The sequence below is a fragment of the Pocillopora verrucosa genome, chromosome 1 (genome assembly GCF_036669915.1).
Source record: "Pocillopora verrucosa isolate sample1 chromosome 1, ASM3666991v2, whole genome shotgun sequence".
NCBI lineage: Eukaryota > Metazoa > Cnidaria > Anthozoa > Scleractinia > Pocilloporidae > Pocillopora > Pocillopora verrucosa.
This window is the reverse complement of record NC_089312.1, coordinates 137,548-157,913: the sequence shown is the minus strand read 5'-3', so window position 1 is coordinate 157,913 and position 20,366 is coordinate 137,548. Positions and strand designations below refer to the sequence as shown.

General features: G+C 37.6%; 2 protein-coding genes across 2 annotated transcripts; both read left to right on the top strand.

Annotated features, from left to right (window-relative positions):
- Positions 1 to 6,771: 6,771 nt before the first annotated feature.
- Positions 6,772 to 9,418, top strand: LOC136281811 (major facilitator superfamily domain-containing protein 10-like). The gene is made up of 6 exons (XM_066168833.1): positions 6,772 to 6,827; positions 7,233 to 7,285; positions 7,690 to 7,780; positions 8,084 to 8,131; positions 8,224 to 8,313; positions 8,436 to 9,418. Exons 1-6 carry the CDS (start codon positions 6,773 to 6,775, stop codon positions 8,525 to 8,527), a joined length of 429 nt encoding a protein of 142 aa, XP_066024930.1. The 5' UTR covers position 6,772; the 3' UTR covers positions 8,528 to 9,418.
- Positions 9,419 to 10,312: 894 nt separating this feature from the next.
- On the top strand, positions 10,313 to 14,960 carry LOC136281122 (uncharacterized). The gene is made up of 2 exons (XM_066167329.1): positions 10,313 to 10,404; positions 11,210 to 14,960. Exons 1-2 carry the CDS (start codon positions 10,334 to 10,336, stop codon positions 13,248 to 13,250), a joined length of 2,112 nt encoding a protein of 703 aa, XP_066023426.1. The 5' UTR covers positions 10,313 to 10,333; the 3' UTR covers positions 13,251 to 14,960.
- The last annotated feature ends 5,406 nt before the right edge of the window (positions 14,961 to 20,366 follow it).

The window sequence follows — 20,366 nt, the reverse complement described above, 5'->3', positions numbered from 1 at the left end:
TTTCTTCTGATCGGTTTGGGCCTGGCTGATTTACTGGTTGGAGGACTGGCCACTCCTCTTTTTATAGCGGCATTTGAATCAGCTTCAATAACAGCATGGCGTGTTTTCAACCTTGTTGACGTGCTTACAAGTACATCGTCCATTTATGCACTTGCTGTCATTTCCGTCGAGAGAATGTTCGCCATCGGCTGGCCTCTTCGTCACAGAACTGCAAACTTTCGTGTTTATATCTGTGCCATTTAAAGCCAACATATTCCCCTTCGACACCTTAAAGGTGGATAGTGCAAATTACTTTCGAATTTGCCTATAAGAAGGCGTGAAAAGTGATACATAAGAAGTAATAAAGAATCACCACTTAATTAATCGATAACTTTATTAAATAAATAAATCACTCAATTTTAGCTCATTTGGTATAAATGTGCAATGTACTCCTCCATTTGGGTAATACGAAATATGAGAGATAGAGGGAGAGAGAGGTAGAGATGTAAATTCATTACTATCACCGTTGCCCGTTGCATTCTTCACTTTTGTATTATGTTAGTTCTTGATGTAAATTTTTAACGACTGTTGAACAGCCAAGTTGCCTCATATTGTACAGAATTCGTTATAATAAATATTGCATCTAAACAATTTGGCTACTTGCCCCACCTCACGTACCTCAATAGCTCATTGAACCACAAAAGGACAAGCTTATCGAGAATATATTTGCTTGAGCTATGACCGGGAAAGTCATTCATTTAAGTTTCTGCTATCTCTGAAAGCAGCTTGTAAAGCGGTAATTTAAACCAGGTGAAAAAAAGGCCGGATTGAATGTATAGTCTCAGGAAGATCGATGGCTCGTGTCGACTTCTTTGGTCAGTGTCAGTGGTTTAACGTCAATCTATACACTTGCAGTCATTTCATGGAGAGAATGTTTGCTATCGTAGGGCCTCTACGTGGCAGCGTCCGTCATTTCGTATATTGAAAGTGTGCTATTGCCGTACCGTGGATCATAGCAGCAATATTCACTTCTCTAACGATTCCTGACTTCGAGATAATTATAAACGTCTAAGTTACAAATTTCTTTTCCTCTTGTTCCTTCCTGACCACACCATTGCTAACGATGTGTGTCGCGTATTTTAGTATCTGGATAAAACAAAAAAATCCCCAAGGGAATCCGAAATCCCAGAGCTGCAAGAGAATCAAAATTAGCCAACATATTACTCTTCACTTTTAGCTTGATTCCATTTCAAATTTGGAATAATTTTGTTGTTTTTATAGGTTTAAGGATTTCATTAAAAGCGATGTACCTCATCATTAACTTTTAAAGTTCAGCAACTAGTTCAGCCATTTTAGCATAATTTTCCACTTCTTCTCTTTTATCAAAACGTTTACTCATCGGTGCCATCGTGTTTCCTTTCGACACCTAAGAGCTGGATAATACAAATCATCCTTGAATTTCCCACTAGGAACGTGCGAAAAGTACTATTCAATCACATTGCTTTTACCAAGCCATGCATCAAAAGTGATATGCATGCAACCAAACTGTTAGATAAGACACTTGATCCATTTTAGCTCATTTGAAATAATGTACAATCTACACTCGATTTGAGTAATAAAAAAAAAAAGTAAGTGAGTGAAAGAGATTCGGTACTATAAACGTTGTAGTGTACTCTTGTATATTATGTTAGCGCTTGATGTACATAGTTAATGACTGTTGAGCACATCTAAGTTACCTCACATCGTTCAAAATTCTTTGATCTAAGATTATAAATATTACGAATAAGAGAGATGGTAAGTTTTTGAGCTCGATGAAGAAATTAAGAAATTTTTTTTTTTCGTCTTGTTACGAGTGTGGGAAAGAAAAAATTCTGAGTCCCTGTGAAGTATCGAACCTCAGACCTTCGGATTCCGTGCTCCGATGCTCTACCACTGAGCCATAGAGACTCCACGGTGAGCGAGGTGTATTACGAAGTTTAAATGACACGCGTCCTGCATACTGCTATGATCAGTAATGTCGATAGCGTAATGTTTGTAGAAAGAGTCCCACGCTCGTGACAAGACGGAAAAAAAAAACTTATCATCTCTCTTATTTCTATCTATAAATTTGAATTTATAAAGGAGTCAAGTTTCTAAAGAAACTGTGGCGCTACGTCGGTGGGAGAGTATAACAGGGTAATTTAGTATTATTAACGAGTTGATAACGTAAATTGGCCGCCATAAAGAGTTTCAAATCTGACGTTTCAAGCAGTAGCCCGATACGTCAGGGTAGAGGGCAGAGTCAGGGCAGAGTCAGGACAGAGGAGCACGGCAAGTCGGGATGTCAATTGCCAGAACTACGCTCCGATTTAATGCTACTTGTAAAGGTCATTCAAAGATAATGAAAGCGTATTGCGTCAAGTGCAATATTCTGCTCCGTGGGCGTTTCTCTTCTCCTCGCTGTTTCAAGACGGGTCATGTATTGCGTCGCGTATGGTCACGTTTCCTATCTTTTTTTGCAACTTCTACGAACCGAAATTAGTTGTACCTGCGAATAAAAAACAAGTTCTTCATCGAAGCTAAAATTGAAAAACAAAAAAACAAACAAAAAACACAAGATACGAAGATATCGAAAAGCACGAAATAGTAACTAAATACCCAGGGTATTGAACCAGAACGAGTAAACTGAACGCATGATAAAGATTATCATTATCCAACTGCACAAAGTAGATTACAAATACCGGGCGAATTGAGTACAGATATCCTGCCATATTGTACAGTTGTTAGGACACTTGGTTATCTTGTACTGTAAAACAACCTGTTTAATCAGTCAGCTGCGCGCGTTATGTTAAAAATAATTGGTTCATGCTTTAAGCTATGCAACTTGAGAAGTTTGAAGAGCACTCATAAAGCAAGAGTTAAAACTCTTACGCTTCTCTCATGCTCTCTAAACTTTCGTGTGCATCCATTTGGCGATTAGCGAAGCATGGTTCTTGTCAGTTCGTTTACCATTAGAAACGTGGAAAGTTTCCCCGTAAAAACATCGTTTAAGGTATAAGGTCGTCACAATACTTTTCTCTGCGCCTCAATCAACTTATAATTGCTTTAATGCTAAACGAAATCATGAAGTAATCTTTGCCCAAATTCAGGTATGAATATGCATATGAATATACTCATTATTATTATTATCGTAATAATAATGATCATTATTAATAATATTTTTATTTTAAAAAAAATTATTTCAAGTGCTAAAATCTACAATGGAAGTATAATTCTATATTTTTTACATAAGTCGATAAAAATAAAATTTCAGATATAAATAAAAAACATTTTTGCTATGGAAAAAAAAACCAAACATATTTATTATTATTGGAAATAATGTTGTTTATAATAATAATAGTAATAGCATTTTTAGGTTATTACTATTATCATTATCAAAATAATAATATTATCATTATCGTTGCTGTTATAATTATTTTTCTTTGAAATAATTTTTTTTTTTTAGCGTTGAGGGGCAATTTGGCCGAAACGAAGATCTTAATCCAGTGTGGAGACTTTTGTGTTTAATAGAATTATAAACATTAATGTTAGAATTCTGTGAGGAAGCTAGATAAGCGTTATAGAAAGCCTTCCATGACCCGGCTTCCTTCTTTCTCATCTACCTAGCACAATCATAAATGAATGCACATCCGGTTCGCAGTTATTATACTTCTAACTCATAATCTGAGTGTAATATGTCTCAAATGACAACGTCGAATTTAAGGGGAGCTACATGAAACTACAATACAGCAGTCGTATTTGAAGATCTCATGCTCCAAGTTAAATCAACACAAATGCAAATGGCCCAAAAACATCATCGACAATGGCTGCAAAGCAGACAAGAACATTGAAGAAACCTGATCCATAAAATTATTTTGCCAGTCAAGAAGTCGGCAATGGCTTAAGCATCACGTGGGTTAATTAAGAACAGTTTTAGAAAATTTGAATTCAGTTTTGCTACACGCATAGTGGATTTTAGGCCATCCAATTGAAACTGATCGTTGCAGTTTGGATAAACGTTGATTATGACAGTCTCATTGAAGTAATTATTCCGATTTGTTTTAAGTCTTAATTTTACTTTCGTTTCGTTACCAGCTGCTCGGTTTATTTGGAGTCATCGCCAGAAAAACCTTCTTATCACAAGTATGATGATATTTTCTATCATAAATACTTCTAAGGCTATGAATATATTTCCTTGTGAGTGTTGCCATAGAGGATTAAGAAAAAAATCTTCTTGCGCACGCGTTCTTTGAAAAGCTGGAGTTAATTGTACTTGATATTCGTTAATTGTACTTGATATTCGGCTTTAAAGTTACATTTTAAAACACATTTCATTTGCCATTCAGCATGCATTTACGACTCCTATCGAATCTTGTTTTCCTCTGACCAAAAGACCTAATCGACACAACTCCACAGTCTCTCGAGTGAGAAACCTTCCCCATTTGTTTTCTGAAATTAATATTCCTATTTTCGATGATTTAGATGATTGCGAGTTGCGAAGTATTTCGAACAATGCGAGAAATGTCCACCCGTTTTTATGGAAAATTTATTGCTCCATCATTACTTCATTTTCTTGCATTTTCACCCTCAGTTTTCGAAACACCTTACATGCTCAGCCTTGTTTGAGTCATCGAATCAATCCCATAATGCCCGTGCGGAAAAAGAAAACAACCTAATCGAAACAATATAAATGTTCGCTACGACCGTCAAAAAATTCCTTCGCTTTCAAGTATTTGCTTGAAAATTCAAAGCCATAAGAAAACGGAAAAAGATTTGGATGTTTCCTGGAATGGGCCGCGGCCATTTTACATGGCGTCCGAGTTGGTTTATCCCGTGTATTTACCGATTCTTTAGGTGAAACGAAGTAGGGCGTCTGGGTTTATGTTAAAATGGTGCGTATACAGGGAGTGTTTCTGTAATACAGGTGAGGAATATATAGCCGAGAGATTGAATGAGGCGTCAATTCGTTCGGGCCCAGAGTTCAAGACAGGGGTCAATCAACCGAAAGCAGGGTAATAACTATAAAGCACTCTTTGGTATGTCAGTCTCGAGAACATGACACGTCCGCATGCCTAGGATTACCTTGGGCGTTCTCGAGTGAGGCACCAAAGGATTTGATATGGGCATACACCATCCTCATGTCGGCTCCACACCCAGGATTACAATCCAGAATGTTGCTAATAACTGCATTTTGCGAAGTGCAATGACTTGCTCAAGCATTTAAAAACAGACACTAACTGTGCACTACGATGCAAGTGTATGAAGGAATTGCAGGTGAAAATCATCCACAAGGCAAAATACTATGAATTCATTTAATCGCGATGTTATGCAAAATTTATTTCCAAGAAGAAAGTAAAGCTAACTTATGCAGGGAGTGTCATTCAGACTGTATACCAAATGTCTTTAAGATACTTGCTTTCGGCTGATTGTCTTGAGCTTGAGCCGAACCCGAAGACTTATTCAACTCTCGGCTACATGTTTTAGAACACTCCCTTATTACGCCATTTTACCATAACATATGCCTTGTTTCTACCTTAAAGAATCGCTAAATACACGAGAAAAATATATATATATATATATATATATATATATAAATCTTTAAATCTGTTTCCTGCCTTTTTCTTCCCCCGGCTCCGTCTTTCTGTTTCTGCTTCGCAATGCCGAAATCACCTTATCAACCCTGTATCATTGCTAAAGTTTGATGCTGTAGATATACATCCAGTAATTATGTAATGACCCTACAACGAAAAGTTATCAACCTAGATCTAAAGGAAATAAGAAAGAGAGCACAGGATGGAACGCTACATTTAACTGTAATATGATCTCACACCCTTTTAAACTACTAACCATAAACTTCAACTTGGGCCCCCCCCCTTTTTTGCTGCAGCACAAAATGATTGGTATATATCATATTGGCAACTTGGTGTTGAGGTGATTTCTGAACATACTGAAGGTAAATTGTACCGCAAGGAATGGCTCATGTAAACTCTGTGAGAAAAATGTGAACGTACTGTATGGAGATGACTTGAATTCCGTGAGTTTGTGTTAATTTTCTAAAATCTTTCCCTTTGATAAGTGTTTTTTTTGTTATTTAATTCTTGGCATCAACGATATTAATATCATGCCTGGAAGCACAGATAAGCACTGATATATACAGAGCCCTTCATATGGCCTTAATGAGCAGATGCTCCTTCAATCTTCATCTCTAATCAGCCGTTAAACAAACAGGAAGACATTGATCTTATTTCAGCTAAGTTAGGTCCCTCTTAATAATAAACAGCTGAGACATGGTTCTCTATTATAGATTTAAACCAGTTCGTGGCCTTGGCCCTGGTGTATTTTCTGTGTCCTACTTTTTTACTTCTCTGGACTTGAATTCACATTAACATTTTTTTAACACACATAATTTCAAGTATTCAAGGTATGTTATAGAAACTGCGAAAGTGGTTGAATATTATTGATATATATCTTGCATACAAATTGGAAGATACAATCCCAACTATAAAGAAAAATGAACAATGTTGGGCATGGTTTTTGATTTCTCTCATAAAGTCTTATGAGATTTAAGGAAACTACCTTGGTTTCTCAGTAATAAAATTTTTTATTTAACTCTTAAAGAAAAACATTTCAGGAGTACTCATGAGTACTCCATGATGTCTGTGGAACTTTTATTTTTTTTTTTTTTTTTTAGATTATGTTATTTTTTAAAAAAAAGGTTTCCCAGTTTGATGTACATGGGATGGAATTTTAAATCATGTTGATCTGCTTTTACAGTATGCAACAGGGGATGATGTTTTTCGTCATAGGAATTACTATGGCACTTGTTCAAGGTATGCAAAACAGAACACACAAGATACTCTATGTTGCTGTTATCCTTAATGGATACAAGTGTAATACATATTACATTGTTAGTTGTATAAAGCACTAGTCTCATTTAATCTTCACCATGATACAATGTATGTCAGACATGCATTTTGATTGGTCTTAGAATTGCTGTGAACTCAAAAATGAGCTTAGCAATTACTTATTCTTGTGAACTTAATGAACATTTCTGTAGATTGCTCACTTCATGTATGAATGTTCTTTGAAATGGAATCTGAATGATACAGTTTCATAGTTGACAGAAGAGGAATTACTAAGTCCCTTAAAATTGTTTGAACCAGTTCATTTATAGATCACTGTCCCTAAGTGACATTTGCTCACTCTTCTTATGTTCATTATTTTTCTGTAATTAGGTGGTTATGTCCGCAGACAAACCCCAGGTACAGAAAAGAAAACAGCTCTTAAGGTAAAGCTATGCCTGGCAAACAGTTAGGGAAATTGCCTGCTTTCAGTTTCACGATGAAATATATTTGTTAATGAGGGAAATAGCCTGCTTCCACTGTAACAAGGAAATAAATTTGTTAGTCAGAGAAATTGTCTGCTTTCAATTTCACAATGAAATATATTTGTTAATGAGGGAAATAGTCTGCTTCCACTGTTACAATGAAATAAATATAATTTTGTTAGAAAGGAGAGTTGCACTTTCACTTTCAATGAAATAAATTTGTTACAACCAGTCTAGAATGCCTTGAGCTCAATATAAATCTGATGGTACTTATGGTTCTCTAAGATCAACATAGACAGTTATACATACAATCATGGTAATAGTGATTTGCTCTTCTCCTTTTATGTTTGTTTGTTGACATGCAGGGTATGGCAGCCATCATGCCCGCAATGGTCATTGTTGGTTTGGCAAAGACCATCACCACACTTTACGTGGGGCTCACACTGTTTGCATTTGGTATGTTCTTTTTATAATTTTTATTAATGTTGTGGTCCTCATATAATTCCAACTTGATTCCAGGAGGAAAACTGAGCATCACAAAAAGATATAGAAAGTATATATTTATGTCAGTAACATTTTACCTCACTACTGGTTATTTTAGTCTATTTAACTGATCTCCTGGGATGGATGTCCTGTGGCCATCACAATGATAATAAATCAGTTCTTTCCATTGTCCCACTTCATTATCGACTGTATCTGCAAAGTCATTCATACAAATTTCAGAGGAAGTTTAAGGTAGTTTTCTTCCTTTTTTTTTAGGTTCAGCAACAGTGGTACCATGTTTGACAACCATGATTTCCCATCATGGTGAGGAAAAATTTCCCTCCTTCCAGTGCTTTGATTTCATTGTTAACTGATATTAGTGTTGGTGTTTGACAAAATTTGAAATCTATTTCAAGGTAATGCTGACCAAAAAGGAAAAATCATGGGGATATTCAGGTCTCTTGGAGCATTTGCTCGAGCCATTGGCCCCTTTGTGAGTTGTACAGGTATGTAATTGCACCTTCACTTTTTCTTTTTTTTTAGGTCAATTTGTTCCCTGGTTTGTTTTTGTATTGTATTTATCATTCAATTTTTAGGTACAATTGGTTTCCTGTATTGTGTTTTTTAGTCTACTGGAGTGTGGGGCCCTTTTGGTGTTACTTCGTTGGTGCCCTGCTGTTTATGATCCCCATGCGGATTTTGGTGAAGCTGCCTGCTTGAATGGGTTTCCAGGGAAGAAAATGAATTGAAGAGATCAGTTGAATAAGTTTTGTAAATTGGGAAATCCATTTAAGGGAAAGGGTCAAAGGTTTTTGTAGATTTCATTTAAACACAGATTACAGTTAAACTCCAATGTAACAGGGATCTCATTCTTACCAACGATTTGATGTTTAAGGTAGTGAAATTCATTGGAAAGTAACATTTAGGTTAGCGTTAGGGGCTCCACTCTTTCTCAGTTTAGCAAGAACAAGGAGTAACTGCAGAATACCTTGCCACTTTGGTCCACCTCAGTTAGATGTGTTGTGAGGCTTTCGAGAACGAGGCTCAACACAGTAGAAGCTATTCAATGACATGTAAATGAGTGGCAGGGTATTGTGCAGTTTAGCCAAGAACGGGTTCAAGTTCACTATTTGAGTCTCATGTGCATCAAATATATATAAAATTATCGAGAGGCAAATTTGGAAATGCGTGAGTTATTCTGTTTGTTGTCCAACCTGTCATGAATTATCGATTTCTTTATCTTGGAGATGCACCCTAATTCTGTTCACAACTGACTAATTTTCACAATATATGTATTTTAAAATGAATTCAAGGTTATAAAGATAAAAGCAAATCTAAAAGAGTAGAGCATGCGTGCCAGGTGGGATGTTGCGCGGAAGAGACGCCCAGAACAGCTGGCTTCCAGTATTAGGATAGTAAGACCTCTTGAATTGTGAACTTAGGTGATCAAAAAATTTCGTTGTCCTTGTAAGAAAATATTTTTATACAAATGTAATGGCAAAAACATGCCTTTAACAATATTTAACCTGTACCGAGACTAAATTGGTGCAGTCTTTATATTCAGTACGATTTTGTTGTTTAAAAATAAATAAGTAATTTTTAAACCCTCAATCGAAATCTCATGATGTTATCATTCTTCTAGTCATGGGGTTGAACATGTGCCATTCTTGGCTCATATCTTGGAATGATAACTTCTTCATAACTTCTAGATTTTTGGTCATATTTACTTCGGCCGATTCTTGCCCTACCATCTTTAATTATCCTTGGAATTGTTGCTTCGAGAAGTTGGTGAGGTTGTCCATGAATCCTCTGCATGCTTACACTTCAGGAATAAAACAAGTTACAAGGTGATGAAAAAGGCAGGCTGCGCGAGTTATCCCGCAAAAACAGGATATGTCTACCATTCAGGATGTTAAAATGATTGGCGCGCTTACTAAATTCATATTGTAAGATGGATGAATAGGTTGTTAAGAAGCAAACAGGAAGGCAGGAAGTATCTTCTGAAAATGCAATGGTGCTCACTATTATCGGTGTCTCTCCCCTGTAACATGAGGCATGGGAATAAAATAAAAGAGGGAGGACCGAATTAGGGGCGAGTAACAACAAGGCAACAGATGGCTCATAGTACGAGGATAATGCGAACCACTTCCGTATCAAGAAATGGCCCATTGTTCCGGGTCAACTTTCCAAACAAAAGTCCTGAGTAATTGGTAGTACTGAGGGACTTTGGCCGAAGGGAGGCGGGAAAGCTCGTAACTGATCGAGAAAATTATGGGAGTGACAATTTTGCTGCACTGGGGGAGTGGGTAGTGTAAATATGCACATATAGCGCTATGTAACACAATCGCGCTTCGCTCACAGGGATTAATTTAAAGCCGATGGTTTGCATAGCATACGTGTAGCCGTGCCCTCCCTCCCTCCGCAAGGAGAAACGGAAGGGAGAGAAGGGATTTCAACATTCGCGTCCTTGCGTGACTTTTGCGTTAAATATTAGCTTCTCAGATTTCCGACGATGAACGAAGGGGAATGATAAGGTTCTTAAAATTCAAACCAAAGCACTCATCAGTGTTTGTCGTACTTTTCCTGAGTATTTCAAGGTAAGCCCATCCACAGTATTGTTTGGGTAATTTGTGAAAGGAAAGTGTGGACAGTGATCTGATACATATAACCTTGCAGTCAAATAACCAGTATTTCTTCTTGAAACCTATCCGACCTGACATGTTGGGACATGACAGCTTCCCGAGACAAATTCTACACTTTGGATAAGTGCAAATTAAACAATTTCGACCGTTTTTGTAGAAAAAAATGTCTTCGATATTTTGTCTTTGTTCTAGAGCTACCAAGGACGGTAGTTGACGATAGAAGCGAGTGATAATAATTAGGAATTGTTCATTTCATTGGAATATGATCAAGGTTCACAAATGCCTAACATTTTGACCTTCTTTCAAGAGCAACTAGCGCTTTAGAATTCTTTACATTTATACAATAGCTCTATCTAACATGGATTTTATTATATGTCATGGGAATATTAATCATTTTGTTCCATATTTGTGGAAATACACAAGGTTCCTTTAGTATAACGAGGTTTTGTTCAGTCAACACTCGCGTGACAGCCAATCTCATGTCCCGCGTCTTGAGCAATGGCCCAAGCTGGGGGAGGCCGTACTTTCAGAGAATCCTGAGAGCATTTCTTTGAAAGCAGGCCTGCTTTGGAAGGCAGCAAAGTGATATTGCGTAGTCCTCTAATCATGGCTCTAAAAAATAAGAAGATAATATGGTCCAAAACGTTTGTGTAAATGAATGCGTTATCTCTACGTTTCTGTAAATGGAAAGACATCTAGTCTCGACGTTATCTATCGCTTGTCTTGTAACTCATCCTATGTCTTCGTAAACTTACCGCAGGAAAATGAGCCTTAGTACATGTGAAGTGGATCTTTCCTCCCAGATCGACTTTGTGGATGCAGTTCTGAATGAACTCCAGTTTCTGAGGGTTGTAGACCATTATCCAAACCTATTTGAAGGTTCACTTTTCAAAAACGCTATAAGAAGGTATGAGATGTTATGGCTACCCCTGTTCAAGAGCGCCAACGTCAATGGAAGAGAACTCCAGGCTCCACTAGATGTAGAATGGGTGTGGCAAACGCACATTTTGAATGGGGATGTTTATGAAGAGGACTGCAGAAACATTGTTTCCAGAGAAGTCGATCATCGAATAAGCACCGAATTTGAGAGAGAAGAAGCCCTATTTAGAGCACGAACACTTTGGGAGAAAGCTTATCCTACAGAACCTTTCGAGGTGGATCTAGAACAGCTTCCCAGATCCGTTCCAAAGTACATTTGCAACCTCCAGTGCGATTTACAAGAGGCTTGTTGTCGTCTACGAAACCTATACCACAACACCTCTCTTCCTCATTATAGAGACTCATTCTTTCTCATGTCCTCCTTGCGACGTTACAAGCAGCATTTGATCCTGACGAAGGAGAACCCGGACAGTAATTTGGTGCCATGTTGTGATGTTGATCTCATCTGGAAAACGCACCTTCTTCACCCTTCAATATATAAAGCAGACACGAGGAAATTCCTTGGATATGTCCTTAAACATCCCCAAACAAAAATTGGTGCTTTGGAAATTTCCAAACACCTGTCGCTTGAAAGTGACACTGAAGCAACATGGAACAAGTACGACATGGCTTTTACAAGACCTGGAGCCATCTTTCGCGGTGAGTGTCCCCCGCCTCTTCTATTTCAAACCAAGGCAATTCTTCATAATTTGGCAGTGTTTGAGTTTGCAATGGAACTTTCGAAGTTTGAGATAGAAAACTTTGAAATTGACAAAAAATTTTCCTTCGCGCTTCAGCTTGATAATGAAACAGCTATTTGGAAAAAGAAGTTAAAAGGCGGCAGTCACATCCTTGAGGGAGATCACCAACCACTTGCTCAATTTGTCGTTAATACGGATGATAAAACCAGCATCACTCTTTCCTTCCATCAAAAGAAGTTGTTTTCCAAGACTCCAAAGCTGTGCCATACTGTGGACTTAGCTGACTGTTTACAAACTGCCATCAGAATGGAGTCAGAAGAGAACATATTCCGAATACCCATCCCACTGTTTGGTCCTGCTAATAGAAAAGCATACATTACCATTAAGACATGTGGCTTACCCAAACCACTGAGTTACAGATTTACTCTTAGTCCAGAACCAGAGTCTGCGAAATTTTTGCATCCTGCAGATGTAGTTTCAACTCCCAGAACGGTACTTAGGCGTGAAATACTCACGAAACAGAGGGTGCCTTGCGAACTATCAGTTTATCGAGTGTACAGCTATAGTGGAAATGGTGCATTCACATGCCGTGTTTTGAACGCCGAGCAAGCCGGAGTCATGGTATTAGAAGTCGTTGATGGTGATGGAAATACCGTTGCCTCAGCTCAAATGATCGATAACAATGTATTTCCCAGCTCTTTGGAACCATTAGAAGACCCATCCAAATGTATCACCAGGAGCATGTCGGACAGCGAGACAGCCCTGTTAATCAGAGGACAAGTGGACTGGGCAGTCTGCATGGGAACGAGGCAAGCCAACGAACAGTCCCTGGATGAAGAGCGAAACATTGTCCAGATCAAATTTTTCAGACTTGGAAATAAGCAAGGCTGGTGTGAAGTGCGAAAGACGGAGCATTTGCTATTAATCCAAGTTAATCGAAACGAAGAAATTTTCATGGCTGTGAATCCAGATGAGGGACTAATAATTTTGCCAATAAACTTGGAGGATGTTACGGAATGTGTTGCTACTGCTGTTGGTGTGATGTTGTTACCTTCATTGTGCTACATTGCAAAACCACAGGATAACCAGCCCGGCGATGCAGATATTACCAGCGTGGTTCTCCGCTGTCCAAGTCTGTCTCGTTTCAGCTCGTCTTGTGCCACAAATTTAAAGCTACCGTAACCTTAGTTGAAAATTATTGGAATATTTACCGCGAAATAACGCTGAAGCTACACAATAATCAAGGAAACTTACACAGTTGACTTCTGCAAAAATTTTATTTTCTTTGTAATCTTATCCTTGGAATGGTAATGAGGTCTATGGTTACCTTTTCTAGTAGTTTATTACGGGAACAGCGTACAAAACTCTTCTTTCCTTTACATTACAGTTTTTATTCACTTTTCTTCAAAATTCTAAAATTCTAACAGCCTAAGGCATACATAACATCAAACCTGTTCACGAAAACGATTGCAAACCCTTGTGAAGACCAAGGTTACAAAGTAAAAAAAATTAAGTTCAGATGAAAACAATTTCTAGGGCTAATAATCGGTACGATAAGAGTTAATTTTCCCAGAGCCTATTTTATAATGAATCAGTCAAAACAATTTACTGGCTGAAGTTTAGCTCACTTTATTTTTCACAATCCATTAATTTCTAAAGAAACATACCAGATGTTTTTTACAAGACCAGCTTGTTAATATTCATTCAATAACTGTTTTATAACGTCAGTTCATGGTCACTTTTAATTCAAGGTGTAATAGTTCCTTTATTAACTGGCACATTGGCATTCAATTGTTAGAGGGGGACACTTGGTAATGAAACTGGCTTCCCAGAAGCCCATTACTGGTTCACACTTTGGTCGAAAGTGCTTAGGGATCACGTGGTTACACACCGGATGTAATGAACGACAAATGACCTCCGCCACCATTTTGTTTCTACATTTATCAAACTTAGTCACTCTTTTTGAAACGCAGCCATGGGCATTTCTAGCCGTACGGTTATGTGCAGTTCTGTACTTCACCAATTCGTCGATCTCATCACCCCAGACGTGATCATCGATGATGCGCTCCTGGGGTTCAAGGACATCATTTTGCGACAAAAACAATTGATGTTGGAATGGCTGTTCGTCTTCCTCTTTATTAAAGACAGGTTTGGGAGAAGCCAAGGCGAGGGAGCCCAATATTATGGCCATGGGTAAGAGTATCTGAACATTAAATGCAATACGTAACCATAATTAAACTGGTGGCTTTTAAAAATCACATCACTCTCAAAAATTTCGGAGAGAAGCCAAACTGTTTCATGGCTTAAATGAAATTCGGCCTCTTCAAAATATTTTATCCTAATTTTTTAATCAAAAAGAAGAAAATCATGGGTCGTTCATTTACACGAGGACTAACCCAAACCGCGGTTTTACGCAAGCAGTGAGCCTTCTTATCCTCTATAAGAGGGTTGTTTTCATTAATGTCCTTGTACTGCTAGCTTTCGGTCCTCTTGACATTGATCGCAACAATAAATGTTCAGATGAAAGACTCAGCTAAATTCAAGTTAGTTTAGAACGCGGTTTTGTCACGAAACGGCTAAACTTTGTTTAAATGACTGGCCCTTTAGGTTCAAGAGTAAACTTTTAAAACTTTATGTTTTTAAACCATGATTGTATTTCCTTACTTCTCTAACAACAGCCATTGTAGTTTCCACTGGAAGATCTAACTTGTTTTCCGCTTGTCTTCTGTAATGTGTTTTCTATAGAGTCCTGATTATCCAGAAATAATTACAAACCCAAGTTACATTGTAGAAGCATCGAAAAGCCTGACTACACTTGCTAAGTTAAAATATTTGTTCGTATCTTACGTTCACAAGATTTGGGGTCAGTGAATAACACTGTTAGCAGTAAAGGATGGTAGTTTCTTTTTTCGTTACCAAAAGTGTTTTTAGGTTGGTTGTACGATGAAGAGCTAACCACTTCATAGTTAAACGGTTCAGAAAAGCGATTGAAAAAAGGGAATCGAGGAGCTTCCTAATCCTCTAAAAAAATATAAAAACAACTGCTAGCTTTCTAAGTGTTCTCTCTCCGCTCTTGGCGTGTTAATGCTGTTTGAATACAGCCGCGATTCAGAAAACGCCGGCAGGGCTAAATGGAGTCGAGTAGATTGAAAAAGAACGCCACCAAACGACAGTGGACATTTTACAATGGGAACCGTAGATGACTTTTAAATTGGCACTGTATCAATGCACTGTAAAGCTATGACTCTTCTTACCTTTAACTCACAAGGCCGTGATTTCCAAGTTCTTTTATGCTCGGGAGTTTCAAGTCAATTTTGGCGAGGTTGGGAACGATTTTTATACCTTTCTGCGCTCATTAAATTCCAGAGCTCGAGTCGTGTAGGGTGAAGCATACTCTTGGCCCCACCCACCCACACGAAAGGAAGTTTAATCAGTTTTATCCTATTTTTAACTGCATTTTACTTTTTATTTCCTTATTGGACACGCTGCTTGGGTGAGATGGGATGATATGCTCGTAATGTACTAAATTGTTATTCAACGAAGCACACAAGAAATGAACTCCGAGAAATGTAGAACCAACATACCGCCAAAATAGTTTTAAAAATTGCTCAAAAAAGTTTATTGGTATCAGCTATTAAAACAAAATGTGGAAATTTTGGTGAGGTTGACTGCAGAAATTTTAAAAATGTACGGGAAAGTTTTCCTTTGAATCACTTGGAAAGTGATGTTAAAAATTGTCGCTCAAATCTAAATCAAACTACTAAGTAAAGGATAAGGAAATTTTCTAAATAGAAAACTTTTAGGATGCTAATGTAAAAGTTTTATATTTTCTCTGTTTGCTGTTTCGTCGATTGTTGGTTAACACTTCCATCGTTAGCAGCGTCTTCTACGTTATTTACTTACTTCTATAAAAAAACCACGTGGGTGTAAAATCAGCAAACAATCCCGCGCAGTGTGGGCTGGGCTCGAGTGCGTGTACGAATACTGAAACAAACTTTAACAGGCACTTAAACGGGGGCGTACCATGTTGTCAGTTACGCTATAACTTGTTTAGATTTTACGTCAGGTAACAGGAAACGGAGCCCCAGAACTAAACTTGACCCATATTAATTAACAAAATTTTCAGTGATACTAGCACATAAGATAGAAAGTAAGAAGTTCAAACTTTAAATCGAAATTTTCAAATTTATTGCTTTAGATGCATCTGATGCCTTGACTGAGTAATGAACATCAATTACAAAAAGCTACGTCCGTAACTGAGTTGAAAGGTTCTCGTCTTCGGCTTGAGTGAGATGTATAACGGATGTTCTAGTAAACTTAGAATAGAACTGATGTAAACCGATAGATGGTGTCAGAATTCAAACCTGTCGTTCGATTTGTAATTGGAGAAAGCTGACAAACACCGTACGAAAACAAATGGACACCTGAAAATAGATAGTGAGATGTGAATAATTAACTCAAAGAAGGAACATGACAATTATATTGTCTAACTGACGGTTTTTAATTATAACTCCAAACAACAATTTTTGTTACAGAAATAATTATTTTTTTAATTAGAAAATGAGTAATACAAAAATTTGGATGACTATTTATCGCAGGTCATATACGCGTAGTTGATCCGTTCAATTAACCTTAAATTGAATGCAATAATATCTTCTCCATACACCATCGTGTATTTCATCTGAATGTTTTTAATCTCGTCTTAGTGCTTGTTTTCCCAAGAATGAAGTTACAATCTCAACCTGCTTTGGTTTAATGTCAAAAACAAATGACCCTTCTTCTATGCACTATGCCGCTTCGACAGAACTTCCTTGAAAGCCAGACTTTTTTTTTAAAATTGTACTGCGAAAATTTCGCCATATCGATCTATCATGACGCTGTCCTTAAAAATGTTACACACGTAGAAGTCACAGTTTTAATACGGATGAGGCCCGTTACGACCTTTTTTCAATAGTTAAGGAAATCAGAGAACTGTATGAAATACAATTGAAAAGCCGATTAAATGGACAGTAAAAATCTGTAATTGATGTCCTTTAGTGAGGAAGAAGTCAGTTGACAGATGTAAAAGTGAAAAGGCCAGCGTTTTCATGGTTATAAATTGTCTTCTGATCTGATACAAAAGAACTGAAAAACAAAACAAAACAATTAAAAAAAAGCTAAAGATTTTACGAAGCAAATCAGTCGACCAGCCTTACCAAAAACGATCTTCGATTAAAAAAATATAACTTGACTAATGTTTCTGACGGGCTGTACGCAACCGAACTGATTTAAGCCTCACCTAAGTGGCATGTGTACAGAGGAGATAGGAATAGAACAAGGCGGATTAAACATCCGCTGATGTGGGTGGGGTATGACGCTGTTCAATATATAGATTTTTTACGTATAACTCGATAACTAATATAGAAAACCAAACTAACGAGATGCTGATTTCAAAACTGGTCTCATATCGAGCTGTCAACCAACTAATTGCCTAGAGTTCAAAAAATAGTTGGTATGTTTAAGGATTTTGATTTGGATCAAAAATGATATGAAGATAGATATTAAGTTCAACATGGTGCCAAAGTTCCTTTAATGTTAGCAGGTTAGCTTCACTCAGGTACTTTTTTTGGGAAAAGTTTTCACTTATCATGGAAGCTTGAAATTTCGAAAGTTCTGCTTTGAAAATATATATTTTTATGTTCTGTCGACATTATAGTTTAAATCAATTACCAGCTTACCCGGAGAGAGAGATGACGATATAACACCAGGACAAATCAATATTGCATACTCATTGTGACTAATAAAACATCACACGAGCACTACGAGTAACATACGAGTGACAGACGGATACATACGAGTGCATACGGCTATATACGAGTAACATACGAGTACATACGAGTGACTTACGGCTATATACTAGTGTCATACGGCTACATATGGCTACATACGAGTGACATACGATCATCTACAGCTACATACGAGTTGACATACGAGTATATACAGGTACGCAGGAGCGATATTATCCATTTTTTTTATTTAAAGTGAATCAGGAGCCATCGGAGGTCCTACCAGATCGATACTGATACGATGCCACACAGTGTCCTTTACTTTAATCGGGTGTAGCTGGGCAGAAGGCTTTTCGAATTTCTTTAAAGTTCTCTAGCAAACAACGTAACGCTTGACAATTTCATTGTAGTCCTCCAGCAATCGAGCCCAATAGTATAGAGATGTAACCTGGAAGATAAACAGGTACACAACAGTTAAGAACGATAAATTTATATTGTAACTACAATTTTAAAGATCAAGAGAAGCATCACTGAATTTAGTACAAACCTTTTCTCTCGTCTTGTCACGGCCAAAGTGCTCGACGAGTTTGTCAGAGTGACGAGCTTTCAGTATCTGCTGCTGCTCGTCTCGGCTGTGAGCCCATCTTTTAGGCTGACCGTTCTTCTGGCCATTGAAAAAACAGCGCACCATCTTCAAGAGAGGATTTTTGGGCTTTCTTACGTAAATTCTTTTCTGATGTTTCGAAAATCGATCGGATACTCGTTATCGCGGAGATAGTAAAAAAACTTCGTTGAGCGCTTTCGTTTCGGCCATCGCTGACGGAGGAATCACGAGGGTAATGGTAAAGTAGAATGAAACCTTTTGCAGTAGGCGGAGCAACTGAATTTCATTGTGGAAATTACTCAGTGCCGATGACGCGTTTCACGCAAATAAACTTTTCCCTACTAAGACGATTGATTAGCGCCTTAAAGCGAATTAGTGTCTAATAAATCTATTTATCGCTTCATACCGATAATTTGTCAAGGATGATGTCATGTGTTCAAAAGAAAAGGTTGGAAGTAAATGTTTGTGAAAAGTGAAATTTACTGTCTATCATTGTAAATATTGGAAAATCAAGGAAATACTGTCTTAATGAAAACATTAATGATCCCTCTTTATCAAATGAGACAAACGGGAACGAGTTTTGAGTGATATAACTAAGCCCAGACTGCCACTGTCATTTTGGATTTCCGCCTGGGTAGATTTTGGTCACGTGCTAGGCAACGTATAATCAAGAACAAGATAGAATTTCATTACAGGCCTATTTATCAATTTTGTGGTGTATAACTTTCGCATTTTAGTACGTAATGTTTATTTTGAATCTTCAAATATTCTTGAAACTTAAAAGAAAATTGTTCTTTAAAAATTCACTGAAAATCGGTAGCCAAAATTATTTGTCTAGGTGTTATTTGATTTTCGTGTTAACCTGTAATTTCGTTAGTCGCACGCACCTTTTGTTGCTTCACACAGAAAAAACAAACGATACGAAATGTAACGATCGATTTTGTTCCCAATCTCACGCCATTACAGAAAAAGCTTTTGAACACCTGTAAACTCCGAGCGCTTCGGAGTAAGTGATATTTTTAATGACTCTTCGGATCGTTTTCAAGTTCAAGAAATGTAATTACAATTTTATGAAAAACGAAGGTTGTTCTCTTTTTTTTTCAGTGTGAATCATCGCACGCCTGCCAGTCGCTGACGCCGCTTGTTGAAACTAAAACGAAAAAATAAACTCTTTTAAGATTATCATCGGCTTCTTTTTCACCCCACCACTCTTCTCAGCCAAAAAGGTCGCCATTTCGTTTGTTTGTTACTCGCCAAAAACTATCAAATGCACTCAAAAGCTTAAAATCGAAAAAAGTTTACAGGAGTCGACCAATCGAGCGAGCGAGTGCCAATCCTCCACATCATATCTACAACTCGCTCTTGCGCATGCGCGCAATTCACGAGTTAAAAAGGACACCCAGCATAAATGCGGCTCAACTAACCACAGGTATCCCAAGCTCACATCTCGGGAAAAGCGAGACATTAATTCTGGACACGTGCGCATTTATTCATAATAGCGTCTCACGGTGTGTGACGTGTGTAAGGTTACGGAACCGTTTGGAATTTGAACAGTTTAAAAGGAATGGTATGGGAATCGAAAAACGGACTATTTACATAGCTAAATATTCCGAAATATGAACATTTTACACCTAAGATCAAAAAGCTTACTCCTTTTCACTGAGTTCACTGGACAAAGTTTCGATTGGAGTAAAAGGAACTTATATCAGGTCCTTTTCAAAGTCTAATGCTGACAAGCAAACTCTACTTCTCAGAAATATGAGAGTTCTGAAAAAAAAGGTGTTACTCCCAGTTTTAATCACGTTCTGGGCATTAATTCTCTGGCGAAAGGAAAAATAAACAACTGGTAAGTGATGTCACTTATTATTATTCGTAGTTATAGTTTCTGCCCAGAAACTGTCAATTACTCAGCAGTAGACATTGTGTAGC